Source organism: Oryzias melastigma, linkage group LG7 (assembly GCF_002922805.2).
Source record: "Oryzias melastigma strain HK-1 linkage group LG7, ASM292280v2, whole genome shotgun sequence".
Classification (NCBI taxonomy): Eukaryota; Metazoa; Chordata; class Actinopteri; order Beloniformes; family Adrianichthyidae; genus Oryzias; species Oryzias melastigma.
In genome coordinates, this window is record NC_050518.1 from 6,675,499 (window position 1) to 6,698,387 (window position 22,889).

At 41.0% G+C, this 22,889-nt stretch overlaps 1 protein-coding gene and 1 long non-coding RNA gene across 3 annotated transcripts; one reads left to right on the forward strand and one right to left on the reverse strand.

Moving 5' to 3' along the window:
* Nucleotides 1–548: 548 nt before the first annotated feature.
* On the reverse strand, nucleotides 549–5,359 carry LOC118598943. The gene is made up of 2 exons (XR_004948172.1): nucleotides 4,869–5,359; nucleotides 549–1,808 (listed from the first exon to the last, which is right to left on the reverse strand). It is a non-coding gene; the product is annotated as an uncharacterized LOC118598943 (long non-coding RNA).
* On the forward strand, nucleotides 1,760–20,841 carry spsb1 (splA/ryanodine receptor domain and SOCS box containing 1). 2 transcript variants are annotated; one of them, XM_036212677.1, is made up of 3 exons: nucleotides 1,760–1,895; nucleotides 18,104–18,980; nucleotides 20,151–20,841. In XM_036212677.1, the coding sequence occupies exons 2-3, from the start codon at nucleotides 18,287–18,289 to the stop codon at nucleotides 20,276–20,278; spliced, it is 822 nt and encodes a 273-aa protein (XP_036068570.1). In that variant the 5' UTR covers nucleotides 1,760–1,895; nucleotides 18,104–18,286; the 3' UTR covers nucleotides 20,279–20,841. The 2 variants fall into 2 exon arrangements, with proteins under 2 accessions (XP_036068570.1, XP_024148663.1); XM_024292895.2 differs by lacking the exon at nucleotides 1,760–1,895 and adding an exon at nucleotides 14,184–14,321.
* The last annotated feature ends 2,048 nt before the right edge of the window (nucleotides 20,842–22,889 follow it).

The following is a 22,889-nucleotide window of genomic DNA, read 5'->3' on the forward strand; positions in this document are numbered from 1 at the left end:
GTATGGGCAATGCAGCAATGTGATCTTGGCTGCACGTATTACTGTATTACGTGTGGCCAATATGAATTTCCATCACTTTCTATGTTAGTCGCACGTAAATACGCGTGAATAACATCAGCCTTTTTAGTTACCGACCCTGAAGCAGTAAGTTTGGAGGCTGACAGCTGAGTCAGCATCCCTTTGGCGACATTTTTCTAGGTTTCTTAAGTGTTAATTAATTAGGATTATTTTAAATTAAAAAAACATTAAGTGGCGGAATGATTTACAAACTAAGCTTAAAATATTAGATGATAATTGAACCCAAATTTAGTATGAAAATGTTTAAATAGATTGTCTTAGTTTTTGCCAGTTATGGTTTCTCGAAGTGAATGACAGATAAAACTCAAGAGTTTTTCATGAAAGAGGATTTCAGCTTTAAATGTAGGCTGTTGGATCTGCGTGCTTCCTTGTTTTTTGCATTTAGCTCAGAACCGCTTCAGTTTTCCACCAACTGCAGCCACCTTAAACTTATTCAGCCCAAATGCAGCAGTTCTTCTCATTTCTTGCAGTTTTTTTTTTCTTGAATCACTACGCCAAAGCACATCAGTGTTGGGCTCCTTGGTTATGCAGGATCGCACTGCACCTTCACTCCCCACCCGTCAGCAGTCCCGTGCTCTGAACTCCACCCTCCCACCCGCCCCTGCTTTACATTTCATGGGCCGCTCAGCATCAATGAAGAAAGCTTGAACAGTAAAGCTTTTCTACTCCAGTCCCATTTCACTGACCTAATCATCTTAAATTGGTTAACAATGCTCTCAATTTTTACTGTACCGCCATACTTCTGAGCAGAGTTTTGCTCGTCATACACACTAATAGTACGCTGAAGATTTAGGATTTTAGAACATTTTAATTTAAAAATCCATATTTAACAATATAAGTAATAAAACATGGGACTTAAACCTAAAAAGCCTTTTCTTTGTTGGTTCTCCTTAGAAATATAGTGTAAATTGCGCATCAACTTTCTTGCATCACCATTGAACTGTAAATTATGAAGTGTTTTCCGCACACACACAACTTTTGGAGACCAGAAAACAGATTTTCCGCTGTTAATTTTTGCTCTTAAGCTTTTGCACAAGCATGTGATTAAATGTGACAGCATGCACAAGCGGTGCCCACTCCTCACAAACGAGCCTAAACTGAAGCACAGATGACACTTCTCCTTCCAGAGAAATTCGAGTCATGCCCTCAGCAGAAACTCAAACCTTCGCCTGCAGGACGCTTGTTAGTTCTCTTAAAGGAATATTCTAAACAAAGGATTAAATATGGAAAAACTCTGTGAAGATTATTCGATGATCCTGAAAGGGTCTCTCTGTGTGAAGGTTACTGCAATGTTTGGGTGTAAAATAGTCCTGGTAGCTTTTCTTCTCATTACAATGGTGCCATCCTTGCATGAAAGCTTTTAAAAATGTTTTGTTTTCCATTCAAATCACTGTCTTTAACTGATCTGAGGTCCTGAATTAAAAAAAAAAACAAACTAACAGATAGTAGAAATGATGGTCGCTGCTCAGCTGGGATAGTAATGTCATGACATGTTCCCATGTGTGCTCACCGGGCTGCAGCGGCGCTCCTCCGTCCCCCCTCACCTCCACCACGTGCAACTGCTCTCTGTCCCGGGGGCTGCAGGGCTCCTTCAGGGTGCAGGTCACTCCACACCAGGCTTGACCACCAGCTCCTTCTCCTTTCTCAGTTGCTCTCTCTGCCTTCTGTGTTGCAGCAGCACAACAAGTCAAGGCATGTTCCCACACGCCACCAGCAGCAGGACCCAGTGCCTAGACCACGAGGGGAGGAGCAGAGGATCAGAGGACGGGGAAACCCACAAAAAAAAAAAAAAACCCAGCATGACTCAGCCTGCTTCAGTGAGTTAGCATAGCTCTCACTCTAAATGCATCACCGCATGATGGAGTTCCTAGAAAGAGAGTGTGGTGACATAAAATGGTTAAAAAATGTGACGAGCTTTTCTTGTCATGTCACAGAGGATTAAGAGCTGTGTTGACCACTTCCTTTACCCAGAGGAGAAACTCCCACTGCCTGAGTTTTCTTCAAAAAATTGACTCTTACTTTTACAATCTCCAGCTTGGTTGCAGTAGTTGCAATGCAGCAGAATCTGTTTAAATCAGGCACCAATGCAGCAGGAAAAACATCTGATTCATCAAATCATATAGGAGCTACAAAGTCCATCAGTATGAATTATAAAGCAGAAATTACAGCGAGGGCATCAGCAAAGTCGATGTAAAATATTCATGTTTTCCTAAAACTCTGACATATAATTTTAAATCCTAATTTATCAGCAGTTTGTGGCTGCAGTGGATCAAAGGGGTGTTTTATGTCATGCGCAACTTTGGAGATGTTTTTGTGTGTGTGTAGTAACTGACACATTACACTGCATCAAGATGCAGAATCATCACTATCCATGAGTGCTAATTACCCCAAACTGCTCTGATGTGCACTTGGCTTTTTCTTACTAGAGCCGAGGTAATGCCAGTTCATCACTGCTGTAAGTGGAAGTTGATCACTAGGCAGATTCCGGCTTCAGCAGCAGGAGCCAGCTCAGCAAAACTCACCTGCTACAATGTGGTCGGAGTTTGGCTCCCTGAGCATCTGTAAAGTGCCGGTGCTGCTCTCCACTGCAGCCCGTGAACCGACTGATGACCTTATCAATGAAAGAGCAATGCCTCTTTGATATTATGGAAAACTCAGAGCGATGGAAGTTCTGCCTGGAGTTCTGTCTTTGTCTAGATAGAGGAGCAAAACTGTGGCGCTTGATAAAGTGGCCTTTTGCACAAATATCTGCTGCACTGTCACTACTAAGTGTGGAAAAGTTGAAATATTTACATAAAAGTATAAAAAAAACTGTCCATAAATGATGTCGCTGATGATTAAATTTGATCCAGGCGTTAAGTCCTAGGTTTAACCCCACCTTCCTCATTAAAAGTAATCTTAGGATAAAAGTGTCTGCTAAATGCAACGCAGCGGAACAAATCTTCTCTTGAAACTGAAGTATAAATCTTTCCTGCTTGAAGCCTCATATTTACATCTTTGTCAATAAGCTTTGGGGGAGTTGGAGTGGACGGGGCCCAGCAGGTTCAAAGCTTGCTGCATTGATTACATCATCAGAACTGGAGTGCTAGAACGGGACAATGCACCACTGGGGGGGTGGGGGTGGAGGAGGGTGAGGGTAGGGGGTGCAATCATCTGTTCTCCTGTGTCTCTAAACTCTGTTTAGTCCAATGCAGGGAGAGAAGGCCTCACTGAGCGCTGCTGTCATGTGACCGACAGACACTCTTGATGTGCAGCTCCATAGTCCAATGTGTGTGTGTGTGTGTGTGTGTGTGTGGTTGGAGGCCAGCACTGCAGGAGCACAACTGCTGCAGGACACTGCAGGATTGGTGTTCTGCTGCCGGCTCACTGGATGATTTTTTTTTTCTATTCACTCAAGCAAATTGCTCAAGGAGGATGGTGAGAGCATGTTCTGCATACTTTTTTTCAAGAAGGGGGGAGGAGGATGGAGAAGGAGGGAGGGAGGGAGGAGGAGGGAAGTGTTGAATCACAGAGGTGCAAAGCCTGCCGTTCCGGTGCTGCGCTGGCCGGTTCCTACCTCCGAGAGAGACGACAGCAGAGAAACTAAAGATGAGAGGAGGAGGGATGAGGAGGGGAGAGGATGGGAGGTGGGGGGAGGGCAGAAATGAGGTGCAAAGAACATCAGGTGAGTGCGGCAGTTTCTCTGCTGCCAGTGCAGCACCCACCCCAGGCGAGTGTGTGCGCAGGACTAACTGCAGATGTTCCTTAGATGATGTCAGGTTCTGAACGTAGGCCCGTCATCCCTGCACTGACCCGCATGCTTCGGGTAGGTGGCGGAACCAAAGGCCACAGAGATGCTCTGGAACTTCTCCGAGAACCAGTTTGCCTTTTCAAGGTCTCAGCACAATTATCTGGCATGAACCCAGAGAAAGCTGAGGCTGCACACAAGCTAACTCACCTGGCTGCACGTAGAGCCCAGGCTTACTTTTAATAAGTTTCTCCACAAAATTTTCACAAAAAAATGTTAAAAAGGAGAAGATGGATAGAACAGCGAGAAAAGTGTACATTTAAAGTTTCAGAGAGTGTTGCAGCAAGTGAGCAACATTTTTACATCTTTTTTTTTTAATTAACTCGCAAAAATATGTGAGCGTAAAAGGGATAAGTATATTTTTTGTCTTGTTTAAGATGGGAAAAGATCTTTTCGACGAACCCGACTCAACTGCACTGTCTATAAAAGTCCCCAGTCGCTCCTGCACTACTGTATCACTGCACCACAGCTCTGCTGTCCCATACAGGCCGCGGTAGCCTCATTCTCATTTCAGTTCAGGACCTTCGTTAAACACACCCTCCTGGTTTGTTCTATTTCACATTAAACTTGTGTTTTAAAAGGAGCTGACGGATATGAGGGTCAAGGAAACAGCTGGAGCTGTCTGTGGTCCTCAACATAAAGACAACAAAGACAGAAGTCGTCTTCAGAGGAGGGAACGCTGCATCTTGGAAGTTTTCTCTGTCGTATCAAACAGCAGCTGCTATGTGCTACATCCAGCCCGAACCATGAGTTAAACATGGATGAGGGAGCAGTGGAGCCTGACTGCTAGCTGACTGGCTGTCTGGTTGGCTGGTTATTACTGGTGCAGAGAAGGATGGAACTGATGAGACGGAGGCTGCTTCAGAAGCTTTACAACTGCAGGCATGCACACGCTGCAACTCTCATAGAGCAAATTTAAGGAGAAAGGTAACCTTAGCAAAAAGGGAGACATCTGAGAAAGCATGCAAGGTAGGGTTAGTCTACAAAGGAAAGAGATGTTTACCTCCCGGACGAGTCTTGCACCGCATCACACAGACAGGACAGAGAGGAGGAAAACTTCTCTGCACTCACTCGGAGCCTCTTGATCGCTGCTGATGTGCTTTCATGGCGTGGCAAAGTTGACTGCAGCATTGCCTCCTGAACAGAATGACATTGTTTGCACTCTCTCTCTACCTCCCTCACTCCTCCTCCTCCTCCAGTACGGGCTCGCTCCCCCCCTCCTCTTCATTGCACGCTTGCTGGCAGCACAAACTGCACAGCTCAGCAGTGTTCCCCCACTGCCGCAGCAGATCCTGCATGAGCTCTGCGTATCCGAGTGGGATGGGACTTTTAAAGGGGAACGCAGCGTCCAGGGTCAGTGTGTGTGTGTGCACATCCGCCGTCCGCCTTCCTCTCCTCCCCATCCTCATCAGCAACTCCTCATCCGACTCTCTTGGGAATCATCAGTGCGAAGGATTCCTCGTAAGAGAGACCCCCCATCGATGCACTCTTAACTCGCCGTTCCCTCAGATTTGTTATCTCATCACAGTAAAATCGGAGATGCAGCAAAAGGGGGCCATCCACTGAGAGGAGATCAGTGTCTGAAATGATGGGCAAAAGTAGCATCATTTATTTTACAACTTTTAAATTAATAACAAAAAATCACATTTAAAACAATTTGCAATAACTAATTGAAAAAATATTCTAAATAAAATCCATAATTGTTCCATCATGTTATGAAAGACTCAGTCTGTTTTTAAAGTTTAAACATCTTTGATTTACAGAAAAAAAATCCACCAGAGAAGCAAAATGTCCTTAATCTGCAATCCCCATTGCCTGCCTTTCATTACCCAAGATGCACTGCTCTACTGGTGGTATTCTGCAGTGCGCTAAAATGTGGAAATATCTTGACCAACTGGGTTTTTTCATGTGTTACATAGCTCTGTTAGAGCGAGATCATCTATCACTCAGACAGTGACTTTCCACTTCTCTTTGTACATTTATTCTTGGGGTTGGACTCTAAAGATATCAGTATTTCTGTTAGAATCTTGTCTTAAGCTTTTGCATATTGGCTGTTCACTCTTTTAGATGTTCGTTTTTGCATCATTTGGTTGGCTCTGCAGTGATGGTTCTTGGGAGTTTGAGCAGCATCTTGTATCTCATTTTAGCTGCATCACCATCCATCCAAGGCCCATACTTGACTTTTTTTTCCCTCCTAATCATCTCAAAAGCTGCTGATTACTGAATGAACAAAACTTCTGGAACTAGCTGTAGAGGAATGTCTGCATCAGTTGGCGACAGTGTGAATCAGAAGTCCATGTCATGTAGAAACTGTCACTCGTCAGCTCGGAAGGGGAGCTTTCTTTCTTTCTTTCTTGTTTGCCTGCATGCATGATTCGCTGCTGCGCCAGTCGGCCGAACCGCCGGGCTTCACTTTTCTCTTCTGCACTCTTTGACACCAAAGAAAATGCCCCCGCTAGCATGTCCCTCACAGCCCACGCCACTCACGGTAATGGCATCTCCTGAAATGAATAAGCCATGAGGATCGGCTCTTTTGCATGTCCTATAAGATTACCTCTCTGGGCTTCACCTGGCTGCTGTCGCTTCATCACTTCCCTTTATAGGCCGCGGCGTGTAAATGTGAAGGATTCTCTGTGTTGGATGTGAGAGCTGCACTCTATGTGTGGATAAAGCTTTAACTAACCAGGTCATTGTGTTTTTGCGCCTCGTGTTGTGACATGAACTGTAACGCAAATGTTGTCAATGAGAGGGGTTAAAGGTCTGCCGTCAACCATGGGCTTCCCTGACACACACAGATAACGGAGTTAAGCCTATAACCGTTGGCTTCGGAGTGAATGCGTCTTTTTCCTCTGTAGCTCCCTCTTCCTTACCATTCACGGCTCATTCCTCGGCTCCATCGATCTGTCCGGAAAAGATAATAGAAACATTGATTCACACGCTCAGCAGCCCGCTTGCTTTACACATCACTTCAGACTTATTCTCAGTATTTTTTCAGTCACTAAGAGAATGGCTTTGAAGGACAGTTGTCTGCTTTCTACTAGTTTTCATCTAAAACTATTCAGGTGTCTCCTCTTTTTTGGAAAATTTGGGAAACAATTTGTTAATTCAAAGAAATCCGTAAAACTTTGAGGAAAATTAGCTGAAAATGGTTTCCAAACAATAATTATTTACCACTTCATTCAAAGTGGAATGTGGATGTTCAAACTGATATTGTTATTTTTATAGTATTGTCCAATAAGGTTGGAGGAAAAAAAATTCTCTTGGATCTCTTTCACTTTATTATTTTTTTCTTATAAAATAAAGACTACCAGTAATCATCCTGAGTTTGATATATCTATGTATAGATATATATCTCTTTTTTAATCTTCTTTTGTACTCTTTTTGCTTTGATTGCTTGAAGTAAATAAATTCAAACTGAGTTTTAAACTGCGATTACCTAGGTTCACATTTTCTCTATTTGACAGCTATGCTTTAACTGAGAACCAGAAAAACAAAGTTATTTATTATTGTCTTTATCTCTGTTTTTACACAAGAATATATCTTTTTTTTAATTTTGTAAATCTGTTTTCATCTATTTTATACTATAAAAAACATTTATCAACTGTTAATCACCAACAACACGGTTAACTTCTCTTTTATCTACGTCTTTAAACTTTTACGAACTTTTTCCTGATTACTTGAAGTACTTTGGAGATTCTATTCTTTTCTATTGCTGTCATTAAATGACCAGCTTCAGCTTTTGAGCTATTTTTTTAAAAACATTCTTAGTTGTCTTTTAATAAAGATTTTTTTAGTTTTTGGACAAAAAAAATGTGTTGACATAGTTTCTGCAGAGCGGCACAAGTTCATTAGAAATTTACCGCTGAGTTGTAGGCGGGACCGCCCCCCCTCCCATTACTGAGAGCTTGGAGCAGGGAGCTTTTTGTCTGCTCAGCCTTTTTCTACATCATAAGTACACTCTTTCTCAAACCGCATTTTTTTGTCTGCTCCTGATTATGAAAAAATTCCTAAAATAAATAGTTAGAAATACAATTTTGATCTTAATTTTCTTAAAATATGCCCAAATAACACGTTAAAAACAGCAAAAACATGATTTTCTTTGAAGTAGGTTTTTTGGTTGTTCGTATTTTTTAAATATTGAGTATTAAATCAACCTGACTGAATTGTACAGGTTTGTTTGCCTCTTTACTGGCCTCAGTTTGTGAAACCAGCAGCCTCCTGCTCCTAATTAATCATCTCTTAAAAACAATAAAGATCAAATATGCTTTAGGTAAAGAAAAGGTTGTACAAACAGACTGAAATCCATCAATTAGTCCATATCCCTTCAGCTTTATGATTAGCCGTTTAGTGTGTTGAGAGATCAAATATCCACGTTTTATTGCAAAATGTGTGTTCTTGATGTTTACTCACCCTGTTCTGAACAGAGATCAGTCTGTGGTGCACCTAAAGAGCATCATTTCCTCGCTCTGAGTGGGACAGATGGTGGAAGATGTTCTGTGATTGAGAAAAGCTGAACTTCTGACAGCCGGCTGCTCTGCTATAGTGGATGAGCAGCGGCTCTGTGAGCTGGCAGTGTCAGCAGCAGCCAGTCTGTCTGCAGCAGTGATGGAACAAAGGCTAGCACAGAGATCAGCCTGAGCGCTGCAAGACTGCAGCGCACAGGTCTTCTCCAAATCCACGCACAGCTTTGATAACATTTAAAGCAGTGAGTGAGTCAGGTAAATTCACATTTTTTAAGATTCTAGGAATTGCACCCAGACTGGTAAAAGTAGATGCCCTAATAGCTGAAAAGCAACAAAAAAGTGAGATTGTCCTTTTTTCAGGTGAGAACTCAAAGCCTGTTTGCACAGAGAAAAACAAAATGATCAGTTTAAAGGGCTGCAGGACACAACTTTAATGGAAAATGCAGCAGTCCATCACTGTGCTGTGGCAGGATACTGAACAAACTTGTGCTTAGAAGAAATTGTCAGTACCATTTCCAGGTTCTCGTGTGCTGGTGGGGGGAAGAAAGCCTCTTATTATTTCGGTCCTTCTCCCTGCTGCAATATGTTGTGTGCTCCAGCTTGTTAATGGGTGCTGCGTGTCCTCCACAGCGCTTGTGTCATCCGGAGATGTGCGTTGATTCCTGGCCTACATTCGCCGCTGCTGTTTGTGTTTCGGTGGAAAACAGGTACAGCACACCAAGACTAAATCAGATAATGCAGGGATTCCTCCAGAGCGGCCTAATGATGGCTGTCTCCGGCTGTGAAGCCGTTCGGCAGCTGCAGCTGCTCCGGGGTGATTCCTGACACACGCACAGTCTTCGGCAGAAACTACCAAAAACTCTGCTGCTAATGAGTGAGTTGAGTCTGGAAGAACTTACCCGTTATGCAGAGGTACCAGGGAACTCTGAAAGATTTCCTTCATGGTTTGCAACTTTGATGGTTTGTCTATTATTAAGTCATAAATTCTAAGAGAAGAAGTTTCCCTTTAACAATTTACTGTTACAAATGAAAGGTGACAGGTTTTAGGAAGCAGTTGGTGTTGGACATCTATTTTTTTAATATTTAAGATAAATTTCTATTTTTTAGATTAATGAAATTCTTTCTCTCGTTTATTTTTTTTGTGTCGTGTTTTTTATAGCTATTAGTTGTGATTATTCATACCTCCTGTCATCCACATAAAAAGTTGCTGGGTTGTTCTTAAGACTGGATTATATTACTCAAGAGAAAAATGATAAAATTAGGATTCACTCTTACCCTCCAATATTTTCATCCTTAGCAGGATAGAAACATTTCTTAGTTGTACTTTTATTTTATTAAAAGGTATAAAAAGTGCTATATAAGTAAAGATTGATTTGATTTATTCTTTGCAAATAATGTTTTTTTTAATTATTTTTAATATCTAACTCTCCTTTTTATGAAGTGTTTTTCAGCATATATTTTAAGCTCATTACAAATAAATGTTGTTCTTTTTTATGCAGTTTTCCAAATCCAGACACTTTCTGCAAAACTACTGTGAAAACCGAGGACAGCCTGCACCTCAGAGTTTGCTTCTGATCCACAGTATTCCCTTATCGAGGACATCCCCTAAGATAAATCAGGTCACTTATGTTCTGATCATTTAAATTTATTAGTAAGGAAAAATTACAACAAAAAAAAATATCAATATAACCTTTTCTGGCCATATTCATACAAACCTCAAGACTCCTTTTTTCTGCACACCAGTCAAGGAGACTGTCCTCCACCTGGAGCTCCTCCCAGGTGGATGGAGCGTACTGTTCCGCTGCTGATTTCCACTCGCTGTTTCAACAGCAATGCACCATTCAAGTCTGCAGGCAACTTGACAAATGAGCAGTGATCTGAGCAGTGGGGGATGCTTGCACTGCACCACATCCTGTCCCATCCACATCCCTTTGCCCTGCAGTGGTTCACCTCCCCTAACCGAAGCCCTCTCCTTTAAACCGGCGAGAGCTGCGTTCAAAGTCACACAAGCAGAATATGCAGCAAATACACGCGTGCTGAATCGCGTATTTACTAGAATGGAACAGCGAGTGAACTTCCGTCTTTCTGTGCCTTTAGTCGTCAGCCGTGCAGCACAGAATTTTACGCACTTTTATTAAATGTCGCAGAAAATAATTCGCCCTACATATCTGTGAATAAACTCATTTTCTGGTTAGTTTATTCAATTATGCATGATCAAAAAGAACAAAAAACTTTCCACTGTGACTTAAAAAACTGTATTAATGCAACTATGATACTTTTACAAAAATACAATATAAAAACTACACTTTTCATTCTAAAAAATAGTGATGTTAAACTTTTTTATAATAAAAAATGAAGCTTTTTTAATGCTAAAATCTAGTTAATTTCTTTGCTTTACTCCAGTAAATAAAATACTTCTTGTTTTACTTTTTTTTTCTTGATTCCTGCTTAATTTATTTGCTTTATTTAAGTAACTTTAAGTAAGTAGCTGCAAATTTACCTGAAATTAGCCAAACATACGTGACTTTTTTTCATAGCTGGGACTAAATTCAGGCGTCAAAAGGTTATGCAGTTAGAAATATAATAATTTTGAGAGCATTAACCTTAAAAAACAGTTTAACAAATGCTACCCTACCATATTTTATTTATTGTATGAATTCCAAGGATAATAGGGAATGGGGACATTTACTTTAAAAAGTGTGAATGGCATTCTCAGCCCATGCTCTCCACACTCACATCATTCTTATTGCCGCGTAAGGATTTCTCCTTCACAGAGCTGAACGGTGCAGGTCTTATATTGCAAGCGGTTCACTGAAACATGAGATGTCTTCTCACCTCCAGCATAAATCTATTTAAGCGTTCAGCCTCAGATAAATGGATGTGGGATGTTTTTTAAAAAAAAGAGGTTTTATGTAGATATTTTATTCAACTGATAAACATTTGGGAGGCAGGTTGAAGAAAAAGTCTGACTATGAAGAGGTGACAGATGAACTGGTCCACATGCTTTCTATCTATGTTGCCTGCAACTGCATTTTCCAGTTGAGGAGAGCATCCACCCACTGGTGCTTTTGAGAAACTGCATCTTGGTGCAAGTAAGCAGCAGAGTGTCTGACGCAGCATGCAATCATTCACCTTGACTGCGTGCGTTGCTCAGACTTGCCTCGGTTGCAGCTGTCCACACAATCCTCCACCCTCCTGTAAACGCACTCTGCCAGTCGTGGAGTGGGACGAACTATCGATCCTGCTGAAATGATGCTTTCTAAAAGGGAGGCAGTAAGCATGTCTGCGGGCCCCTCCTCCACGGCGGAGCGGCCCTGAGTTATCATCGAGCTCAGCACATTGCACCCAAGCCACATGGGAAAATGGGATTTTCACTGGAGATGAGCTGAGTGGAAGGTAATTCAAATCGCCAAGCTATGTTCCCTGCCGAGGATGTAAAACGAGCCAGGCTACCTTCAAGAAAAATAAGGTCATTTTGTAAAACTCCTTTAATTTCAAATGCTGGCAGAAGAAGGGCATATGATGAATGTGAAAATATGCCTGAGGAGGACGTTCATGACACATCTGACCACTTAGCAACGCAGCTTTTGACAGGATGTGTGTGCGTCAGCTGAAGTCATTTATATTTTTTTTATGAATGGAGAGATGTTCTGCACAGAAGCTAAAAGATTGCAACCCTGAAGCAGAAGATACACATTTCTGTTGATCCACTAGGTGGCATCAGTGTCTCAGTTTTTCCTTACAGTCACTAAAATTTGTTGCTTGTTTGCTCTGACATCTCCTATGTCTGTAGCTCTGGCTCCAAAAGGGTGGCAAAAAGAAGGCTGCACTTACATCTGTTCTCTACTAACTGAAGATTGTTGTAAAAAAGGTTATGTTTCATCAAAATATCCAGTTTAAAGGTCTTGAAACCATCTCCTTGACCGTTCCCCACCAGTGAACATACAGTATTTGTGTCAGACTCTGCAGTGTCACCATGACTAACTGAGCAGCACTGACCCATGGTGAAGATCTCCTCTCACTAACAGCGTTAGTTGTGGCAACAGATGACCTGAAGGTCAAGCTGAGCAACAGAATGCATCTGTGTCCTTTTGGATGACTGATACTGATGTCATGCTTCTGCTGGAGTTTGGTCATATGGTGCTCGTGTGGTTTCTGTAAACTAAAGTGTGTAGATGATCAGTTCTTGGTTCTTTTCAGAGGAGTTATGATATTAGTTCATTTGAGACAATTCCACCATTTATAAGTTAGAAACACACATTTTTTTTACAATTATTTTTTTTAATTGTATCTGCAATTTTCGAAACTCACAGAAGTGTTTTGCAAAACACAAAGAGTGAAAAAAACTAAAAGGTTGTTCTTTTTTTTTTTTTTTTTTACCAAAAGCTTAATGCACTTTTATCTCCCTTTTCTTTGTTTTATTGTTTTATTGTAGCTAATACTATTTAAAGCACAAGGCTCAACTTTTACTTCTTTTAGTGTTTTTCATTTGTTGCTGCAAATATCTGAAATAATGAAAACAGTTTTGAGCTGATTTGAACATGGATTTGAAATTTGTTAATTGTGAAAAACTCGTATGCAAACCAAACATTCTGTTATTGTAAAAATGAATATTAATGACTCACTTTAAAGCAAAAGGCTAATCTTTTCCTTATTATAATGTTATTGTTTTGTTGCTGCTAATATTTGAAAAAAAATAATAATACCCGTAGTAAGAAAATTGTTCTCAGGTGATTAAACCCTGAAATTAAAAAGAAAACATTTTATTTTGAAAAACATGTAAACAAAATAAAATGTGAATGTAAAAAGGAATATTAGTGACTCACTTTAACGCTAAAGGCTACAAAGGCCTGGACATCAAAATAAATAAATACATCGTTTTCTCAAATTAGAATTTTCTGAGCACAAATTAGTATTCTGTTCACACAAGTTAGCATTTTTAGTGGACAAGTATCGTATTGTATGTGTACAAATTCAATATTTTGTGCACTCAGGTTAGTATCTTGTGTGTTCAAGTTATCTTGTTCCCTCAAATTAGCACAAGTTTGTATCTTGTGTGTACTAGTTAGTATCTTGTTCCCTCATGTTAACACAAGTTAGTATTTTGTGTGTACAAGTTAGTAACTTGTTCCATCAAGTTAGCTCAAGTTAGTATTTTGTGTGTACAAGTGAGTAACTTGTTCCATCAAGTTAGCTCAAGTTAGTATTTTGTGTGTACAAGTGAGTAATTTGTTCCATCAAATTACCATGAATTAGTATCTTGTGTGTACAAGTTAGTATCTTGTTCCCTCAAATTGATAAAGGTTAGCTTCTTGTGCGCACAAATTAGTATTGTGTGCACAGCTAAGTAGCTTCCCTCAAATTACCACAAGTTAGTGTTTTGGTGCACAAGTGTTCCCTCAAATTTGTACAAGTTATTATTTTGTTCCCTCAAATTAGCACAAGTTAGTATCTTGTGTGTACAAGTTAGTATATTGTGTACCCAAATTAGCACAAGTTAATATTTTGTATGCACAAATTAGTATTGTGTGTGCACAAATGTTAGCATCTTAGTATCTTGTTCCCTCAAATTAGTACGTTAATATATTGTGCCCTTAAATTAGTAGTATATCTTGTGTGTATTCGCTATCTTGTGCGCCCAAATTAGCACAAGTTAATATTTTGCGCACATAAGTTAGTATTTTGTCGCACAAATTACTATTTTGTGACTTTTAAAAGTAATTGTTGTTTTATTTTATCTCCTGCCTTTTTCTCCGTGCATTCAGCATTTGGATACATCAGGAGCGTGTTGTCCGCAGAGCTGCGTGGGGAGGTCCTAATCTGCTGGAGCAGCTGGGAGCAGTTTACCACGTGATATGAGAGATGTTAGAGCAGCCATCGCCGTTTCACCCAATTCATGTCCAGGCTCAAACTGTAAAAAGGTGAGACGGCGAGGTAAAAAGGGGCGCTACCCGGGAAGAAGCCTCAGCTGGATCCCTCCTCACCGTATCAAGGTCTGTTCTCCCTCTGCTCGGCTGTCGGGGATGTTTGTGTCGGGTTTGAGGGCCCGTCTTCGCATCATGTCTACATATTTGGCGTTTGCGCACAGCCAGAAGGTTGATTGTAGCGTTAGCCTCGCGCGGCTGTCGTCCATCGTACATGTTAGCCGTGTTTTTGTTTGCTAGCAGCAGCCTTCCGTGCCCGCGTGCGGTTGTGTAACGCCCGTCGCGCGGCAGGAGTAGTGGGAAGGCAAAAAGCAACATTTCGGCTCTCCAGGATTTCCCCAGGCCCGCGACAGTTGATGTCGGACGGCTAACATCCACTCCGCGAACCGAACACGACAAGCTTACGCCTGAATGGGCCTGTAGACTTCTTTACATTAAATTGGTGTTAATTTAAACAAAAATGACCTGTTACAGCCACTTAACCTGACTAAAATCAGTTTTGGGGGGGTCAATGTACATATGGAGGTTAGTGTTGATTCGGTTTCATACTCAAGTTGGGCCTGTCCGGACCTGGGGGAACACTTAAGGGGTGGGGGTTAAGGTTATTCCCATCAATGCAGATGTTGTGACGATCAAATGATGGATAACCCAGATTATATTCTCCAAAATGTTAAAGATGACTCAACAATACCTACAATTAACATAAAGTGGGATTAATTGCATAACTTTGGGATCTTGGTGTTTAGTTGTCTGTAAGTACAAGAAAGCAGGTTTTGTTTCAGTTTCTGTTTTTAAATATCCCCTTCTTTGTAGTTTAACATCAATTCAGGTGCTAAATTGAGCCTTAAATGAGAAACAAGTGCTTCCTTGGTTCTGAAAGTCCAGCAAGCACTTCTCTTTGCATTTCAATTAGCTCCAAACCAACTCCGGGCCCCCAGGAGCCCCCAGCAGCCCAGGTCTGGCTCTACCCAACACACCCCCTCTGCAAGCTGCCCCTTTGTGCCACTAATGGTGATGTTTGTTTTGTAGCGTGAGCTCAAAGCGGGAAGAACTTGTGCTGGTCTGGTGTAGTCGCCTGTGTTGCGTGGGGAGGTGGAACAGTGAAGTCTTGGCTCCTCGAGTGTGCAAATGAACATGTTTCTCTTCCTCCCCTCCTAAATGCTGGACAGCCATTGAAAAGAGCATTTTTGTTTTTTTACATTCAGATGGCGGCCACCCACTGCTGGCTTTTCCTTCCCTCCTGTTTTCCAATAACTGAGAAGACATGACCCATTTTAATGGTTGTTTACTTGTATTAGAAGGAGAGTTAAAGGACTCAATGAGCTCTTGTCTACAATTCAATTAGAGTGGCTGTCCCAGCAGCACTGGTTTCCACATTACACAAGCTTCTTGGAGTGTTGTTGTTCAGGCAGAAACAGGAAGACCTAAAAGGAGCTGTGACACCTGCCCTCATTAGTCGCTTTGTAATTTATTTGAATAGTTCTTCTATCTTTGTGCGAGGGCAAATAAAGTGTACTTTCTGATGTGGTACCACTTTATTGATGTCAGTTTTTCTGCCACGGAAAACCTAAAATGTTTAGGGTACTGAAGGAAAAGTTTGATTTGTTTTGCTTCTCCTGATGTTTTTGTCGTCACTATTAAAGCTTGTAGCTGCAGACTTGGCGGCGAGGACGGTTGGTGTTATAACTGCAACCGTGTCACTCTATTCTTTTTAATAATCCAGCCTTTTGTGAAGAGTCTTTTCAGTCCAACCACCGGAGCTCCAGAATCTGGTTGAGCCCGTCTGTCTGGGTTGGCCGTGCTGAACTGGGTAAAACAAGGCCACACAGTCTGGTTTTTCTGACACACAACAACTCAAGACGTCAGATCAGAGATAGTTGTGGGTAAATACATTTTAGGTGATGGTACTGCTCTACCAGCTTTGATGATAAGAGAAAGTAAAACAGGGTCAATAAATGCTTGTTTACTTCCTTTTTTATGGAAAGAAAGCACTTTTATAGCCCCCTATGCCCTTCAGCTAAAGAACTGCAGTACATGTTTTTTAAATGTAGTATACTTCCTCTGAGGTGTAAAATCTAATTACTGTATTTTTCAGAGTATAATTTTATTTATGTATTTTTGTATAATTTGATTGGGGGTGTAACTATTACCCATGCATAATGAAAGCTGTGTTCACGCTGCATTCTGTAACGCGCGTTCAAGCGGCCACTTTCAATGCTAAATCATGTAAACACATGTAAATGCATGTTTGTGCTTCCACGTTCAGAATTCTCTCGTTCAAGCATCACTGCATACATCCTTATGACTGTTTTTGGGCTCTACGGGCAAAACCCTGCCTCACAACTCTTATTATGGACTCACTCCCTCACTTCATCTCCAGACTCAAAATCATAGACTGTAGAAAACGATGGACAGAGTGAGGTGTTGAAGTCACCCATAGAAAACGCCTTACCTCCAGGTCTCGCGAAATATGGCTAAATTGTCCCTGTGGCTTCCTGATACGTGGGCCGCCATTTTGGAACCTGTCAACAGTGATTGGTCTGAGTCATCAGAGTCCCGTTTTTAAGGGAAGTACTGCGACCAATCATGAGTGAGCTTATTGAAGTCCAGTCCTTCCACTAAAAGTGGGCTCTGTCAATCAAATGTTTGAGGTGGGGCCAGTGAGTACCACATGCTTTTTCTGAGGCATCTGATTGGTCAGTTTTTAACTTGAAAGGTGGATAGCAAGAAAGGTGGATAGCAAGAATGTCTATTCTGACAAATGGAATGACTAATAGCTGTCTATTTCTCAATAGAAATCTATGGGATTTTGACCTCCTTAGAACCAGCAGATACTTCCTATTTGGAACATGAGAGGAGGGATTGAGCTGTCCAGTGGTTCTACAGTCAATCCTCAAAGCTAGTCTTTTCAGACTAGCCTACTCCTCCTGATTGCAATGCGTTTGTCCTTTAAACCTTTTAGCTTATTTGCGTTTTAAATTTGTGCTTTTATCCCTATTCTGTAATGTTGAGGTCTGAGAAAGACGCCTAAAAAGTATATGTATTATTATTAAAACGTGTAGCCATTGAATGCGCGTTTAAAAGTTCAACAAGGTTGACCAATCATGGACTCGGATTTGGTTGTGACGTACGGATGGCATCACTTTTAATTCACATAAGTGCCAAGTCTTTGAAAATTAATCATGAAGTAGAGATTATTAATTGTACCTGGCAGAAATTATGAGTCTTTCATGATTCACAAGACTTCCACCGCTTAAAGGTTTCGGAACAACCCTATTCCAGCTTGTGCTGGACATGTGCTAGTTAACTGTAGAACTAGAAAAAGTAGCCCCTCCCTGCTTGTCCAGTATGGAGACCATGGGGTGAATGCGTGTTTAGTGGGTTCTTGAGTGTGCATCACAAGCCCGTGGATGGAATTGTTCCGAAGAATTCAACAGATTTATTGATATAAAGAGTTTAGTTTACTTGTTAGCATGTTCTTCATGCTGTGGTTATTTTAATAATTGTTCATATGTTATACAGTAGATTCATCTTATGTTTCATAAAGCTAAATATGCATCAATGCGTCAGTGAAGTGTGAATACATTCTGTTATCTATTCTGTTATGATTTGTTTTGAAGATCAAATGTTTTTTTGTTCTTGTGCTTTGCTAACTTTCTCCTAAATGTGTGATTATTTATTTATTTTTCTTAAGCATTTTCTTGGCTGCTGCAATTAAACGTGAATTATAGTTTGACAAATGCAGTAGTTTCCTGCATAAAACTTTAATGTGATTCAAGCTAAAGTTGGGGATTTTGAGCTATGATTTCCAGTCATTAACCAGTTGTGCTTTTGTGGCTTCTGACCTCCAGGAAGGCTGCAAACATCTCTCATCGGTGCGTCCACCTTAAAGCCAAAGAGGACTAGTTGCACCTTTAGCTGCAGGAACGCCGTGGAGAACAAGGCCTGAAGTTGACCACTCCCCCCACTGGTCTTTGAGGAGGGGGGGAGGTACGAGAGGAGGGGAGAAGAAGCTGCTCAACCCATACTGGAGCATGGGGCAAAAAGTCCCCGGTGGCATTAAAACCATTGATATGCGTGACCCAGCGTTCAGCCCTCTGAAATTGGAGCTCCAGGCTTTGAGTCACACCAAGCCGTCCCGACTGGACTTGCTTCTGGACATGCCCCCTGCAAGCCTGGACGTCCAGATCCAACACTCGTGGAACAACGACGACCGCTCCCTCAACGTCTTCGTCAAAGATGACAACAAGTTGGTGTTTCACCGGCACCCCGTGGCACAGAGCACGGACGCCATCCGCGGCCGCGTCGGCTACACTAGGGGACTGCACGTGTGGGAAATAAGCTGGGCCATGCGCCAGCGGGGCACGCACGCTGTGGTGGGAGTGGCCACCAGTGACGCTCCCCTGCACTCGGTGGGCTACACGGCGTTGGTAGGAAGCAACGCCGAATCTTGGGGGTGGGACCTGTGCAGGAGTAAACTCTACCACGACGGCAAGAATCTCCCCGGAAAAACATACCCAGGCTTCCTGGAGCCGGGAGACACCTTCATAATCCCAGACTCCCTGTTGGTGGTCTTGGACATGGATGAGGGGACTCTGGGTTACATAGTGGACGGACATTATCTGGGTGTAGCATTCAGAGGACTTAAAGGCAGGAAGCTGTATCCAGTGGTGAGCGCCGTATGGGGACACTGTGAAATTCGAATCCGGTACATAAATGGACTTGATCGTAAGTATATTCTTATATCTTATTTATAGAGCATACTTAACCAATAGAGTTTATTTATATAATGAAGCTGCAACAGTTTTTCTGATCTCTAAACGATCTCCATTACTGCAGAGAGCATAATATCATGAGCGTATTTGTTATTATTATGTAGAACCAGACATGATGTAATGAATATTCTTGCAAATAAGTGTCTGAGTGACTTTTCCAGGTATGACGCTGTTGTTTGTGTCCTCATCGAAAGCTCTCAGCGCAGTAATGATGGGATGAGCGAGTGTACTAACTGTACTTTGCTCTTGTTTTCCGCTTCCACAACAGATGTCACTATTGTCCGAAGTTAGAAAACCAGTGGTGCTCGTCTGCTGGCAAAAAAACGGTTCCAGTTAGATGAATTCCAGTCATTCATCTTTCATTTGCTTTCAGCTGGAAAGCAAAAAAGTCAAACGTCCCAAGCGCTCCGTGCTCATTAGATTTTTATGTTCAGCTCTGATCTCGTAACCTAGTTAGAGCTGTGCAAAAGAAGTGCAGCAGATGCTGCACAGAACCCACTCTCGGTGTAAAGGATCTTTTTTCCTTTTCCTTGTCTGCTGCAGAGCAAGAACACTGAGTAATGCAGAGACCATATGAAATTGTTCAGTAAAACATTTAGTTACATTTAACGTTTAGAAAATAAAGACAGTTTCTGAGGAAAATTGTTTTTTTTTATTTATTTTTTTTTTTGAGGACATATAATAAGCCAGTATTTCTTCAAATCATTATAAATTGGGAGTAGAGGAAAAATACCCTGAGAAAGAGTAGAAAACACACGGGATGAGCCACAATCTCTGCAAGGGGAAAGGGGCCGGGGTTGCTCCATGCCAACTGTCCCGCCCCAAGCTTAGAGGTGAATTTCTGATGAACTACAGAAGCTATATCTAAGAAAATAGTTATTTATTTTTTTTATTTAAGAGCTACATAAATATAGTTAAAATTATGGTTTTAAAAGATTCTTCCAAAATACTTTGAATAATTTGATGCATTTAACAAAGTCAAGATGACAAAAACATCACATACCTCTCATACATTTTTACTGAAATTACAAAACGGCATAGATTTTTCAGATTTAAGAGGCACATAGGGTCAAATGACAGAGCATTTGAAGGGTGACGCTTTCTCTTGTCTCTCCCCCCTCAGCTGAACCGCTGTCGCTGATGGACCTGTGTAGACGCTCGGTTAGAGTAGCGCTGGGAAGAGAGCGTCTGAGTGAAATCCATAGACTACCCCTGCCAGCGTCCCTCAAGAACTACCTGCTCTACCAATGACGACGCCGACAGTCTCCATATGTTCGTTGCTCCGGGATTGTCCTTGGGAGGGGGGGGTTTAACCCGTTTGACTGCATTACGAAAACCTCCAGAAGTGACTCATCCTCGGCGGTGATTCAGCAAGTACACTTCTGTCAGCCGTTGAACTCCTTTTGAGTTTATGTCGTTTTATAGCTCTTTGCAGCTTTTTGACTTTATGAAATCAGGAATCACTGAGCACTATGCACACGCTGATCCGGTTGATGCAAAGACGGCCGTAAGGCAGACGGTTCGCCTGTCATAACTGATCAGTGCCTCTGCTGTGACCTCCGGACTTTGTCTTTTATGCATTCCTGTTATGTAGCTTTTGAATTTTTAATTGACCCTGCTCTGAGACAACACTAAAGTCACAAACATTGAACTTTAAATGCTAGTAAACTAGTGCAATTCAAGTCTTTGACCACAAGGTGGCAGCACACTTTTGACAATGCATCCTTTGCAGTTGAGAATTCTATCAAAAATCCAGTTTTTAGCATTGTGGGTTTTAAATTGATAATATTTATAGTTCACACAACACGGGAAAACAATAGATGCAGAGCACTCCATGAAGAGCTTCCAGTGCAGTTTGAGACAGTTCAGACCCTTTTCTGTCTGAGTTGTCCCGTCAACAGGGATCAGGCAGCTGACTGGAATATTATCAGCATTTTTTAACAGAAAGATAACATCACTGTGATCATTTGTAGCAGGCAGCTACTGGATGTTCTCAACATTCTATTTTCACTCCGTCTTCTAGTGTAGTAGCCTCCAACCACAGGCTTTTTATGCCCAAGTGTATGGTTTTCTTTTCCTGTCTTTGTTTTTAAACCCCACCTGTATATCACTCTCTGCACACTAGACCACAGTATAGAAAAAGAACCAGTGGATGACAATCTACAGAGAAAAGATGAGAATGCCAACAAACTGTCAAATGCCATATCACTGACTTGTCAAGGGTTTTTAAATCTGCAGAATCAAGTATTCAACACTCGGTTGAATGTGCTTCTTTTTATTTTTACCATGCTTGCAGCTTCCACTTGATATATTTTTTTTGTAATTCCTTGTAGAAATGTTAATTATATATTAAAGATTGTTTCAAAATATGTGCAGTTTACAAATGTTTTGTTGTCACAATGGAATTTTATTAACTTGTGGCCTTGTGGTAGAGTGTCACCCTAAGACTGGAAGGTCGTGAGTTCAAATCCAGGCAGAGTCGTACCAAAAACTAAAAGTGGGACGTAGTGCCTCCCTGCTTGACACTCGGCAATAAGTGGTTGGATGGGGGCGTTAAACCGAAAAATTGTTCCTGAGACGGCTGTGTCTGCTCCTCACCACTCCTCCAGGATAAGGGTTAAATGTAGAGAGCATTTACACACCCAGGTGCGTGGCAATTAATGGGGGAGAAAGTTAAAATAAAAAACCTGACAGTGACTATAATGGAGGCATAAAGCCATGTGTTTGCATTGCTGTACGTTAATCAGGAGCATTTTAGCTAAACTTTATCACAAAAGCAGAGATTTTCTAAGGTTTTTGACAAGTTCGTGTCCAATTAGGAATAGTGACCCTTTTTTATTAATAAAAATAAAATAAAATAAACCCTAAGCTTATGAGTCAGTTTATCTAAAACTGTTCTTTTATATTTTATTGCACCTCATCTAAGGAGAAGTTATTGGAGTGTTTTATTTTTGCTGTTGCATCACTTTTTAAACATCTGTCAAAGATACACTTTAATCCCTGCTGTTATTCAGCATTTTACATAAAAGTACAGGATTAAGTTCAAGTGCTCTAAACTCAAATGTCCCAAAGAAATCTGCTCACAGTTCCAGCTGGTTTATACAGGCGTCTGTATTCTGAGGCTCTGGACCCTCATATGGCTCTTTGGCTTTAAAAAAAGATGCTAATAATATATATATATTTAAGTTTTGTCATTTATGTAAATTTTTTAAGATTAGGTGAATTAGAAAAACAACTTTTTGTACCAAAATTACACTAAAATCAAGAGGTCTTGTATGCCTTTTTACCCCTCATAAATTCAAACATGCCTGATAACAGAGTAAAATTATGGTAAAAACGTTTAATATGCTGTCAGAGCTGTTCATTATTAGAAAAAATTAAATCAAATGTTATCATTGCATAAGTTTATAACTGCGTTTCTGATACAAAAGTATTTAAGTGTATACATTTTTTATTGGATTCTACACCAATATTATCATGTTAATGTTCAACAATAAAAGGAGATTAAAAAGGTTACAGTCCACCAAAGTCATAATGATAGAAAATGTCAAGTTTTTCTGGACTTTTCTGTATTTTCAATTCAAGTAAATCTGTTGCAGCAGGAGAATCTTATTTTACCAAGAGAGGATTTTATTTTGAAAGGAAAGTGAAAGAAGTTAGATTTGTTTTATAAAGCAGAACAATAAAACACTGCAATAATTAAACTATAGTAAATATTTAAAAGCTACATTTTTTGCAAAATTGCTACAAAACCTTAAGACAAGTGTATTTTTCTAAAAAGGTTAGGAGCTCTTACTTGTTAGAAACTGGACCAAATACTGTTAACAGACTACTCTTATATAAAACCAGTTAGTAGTTTCAA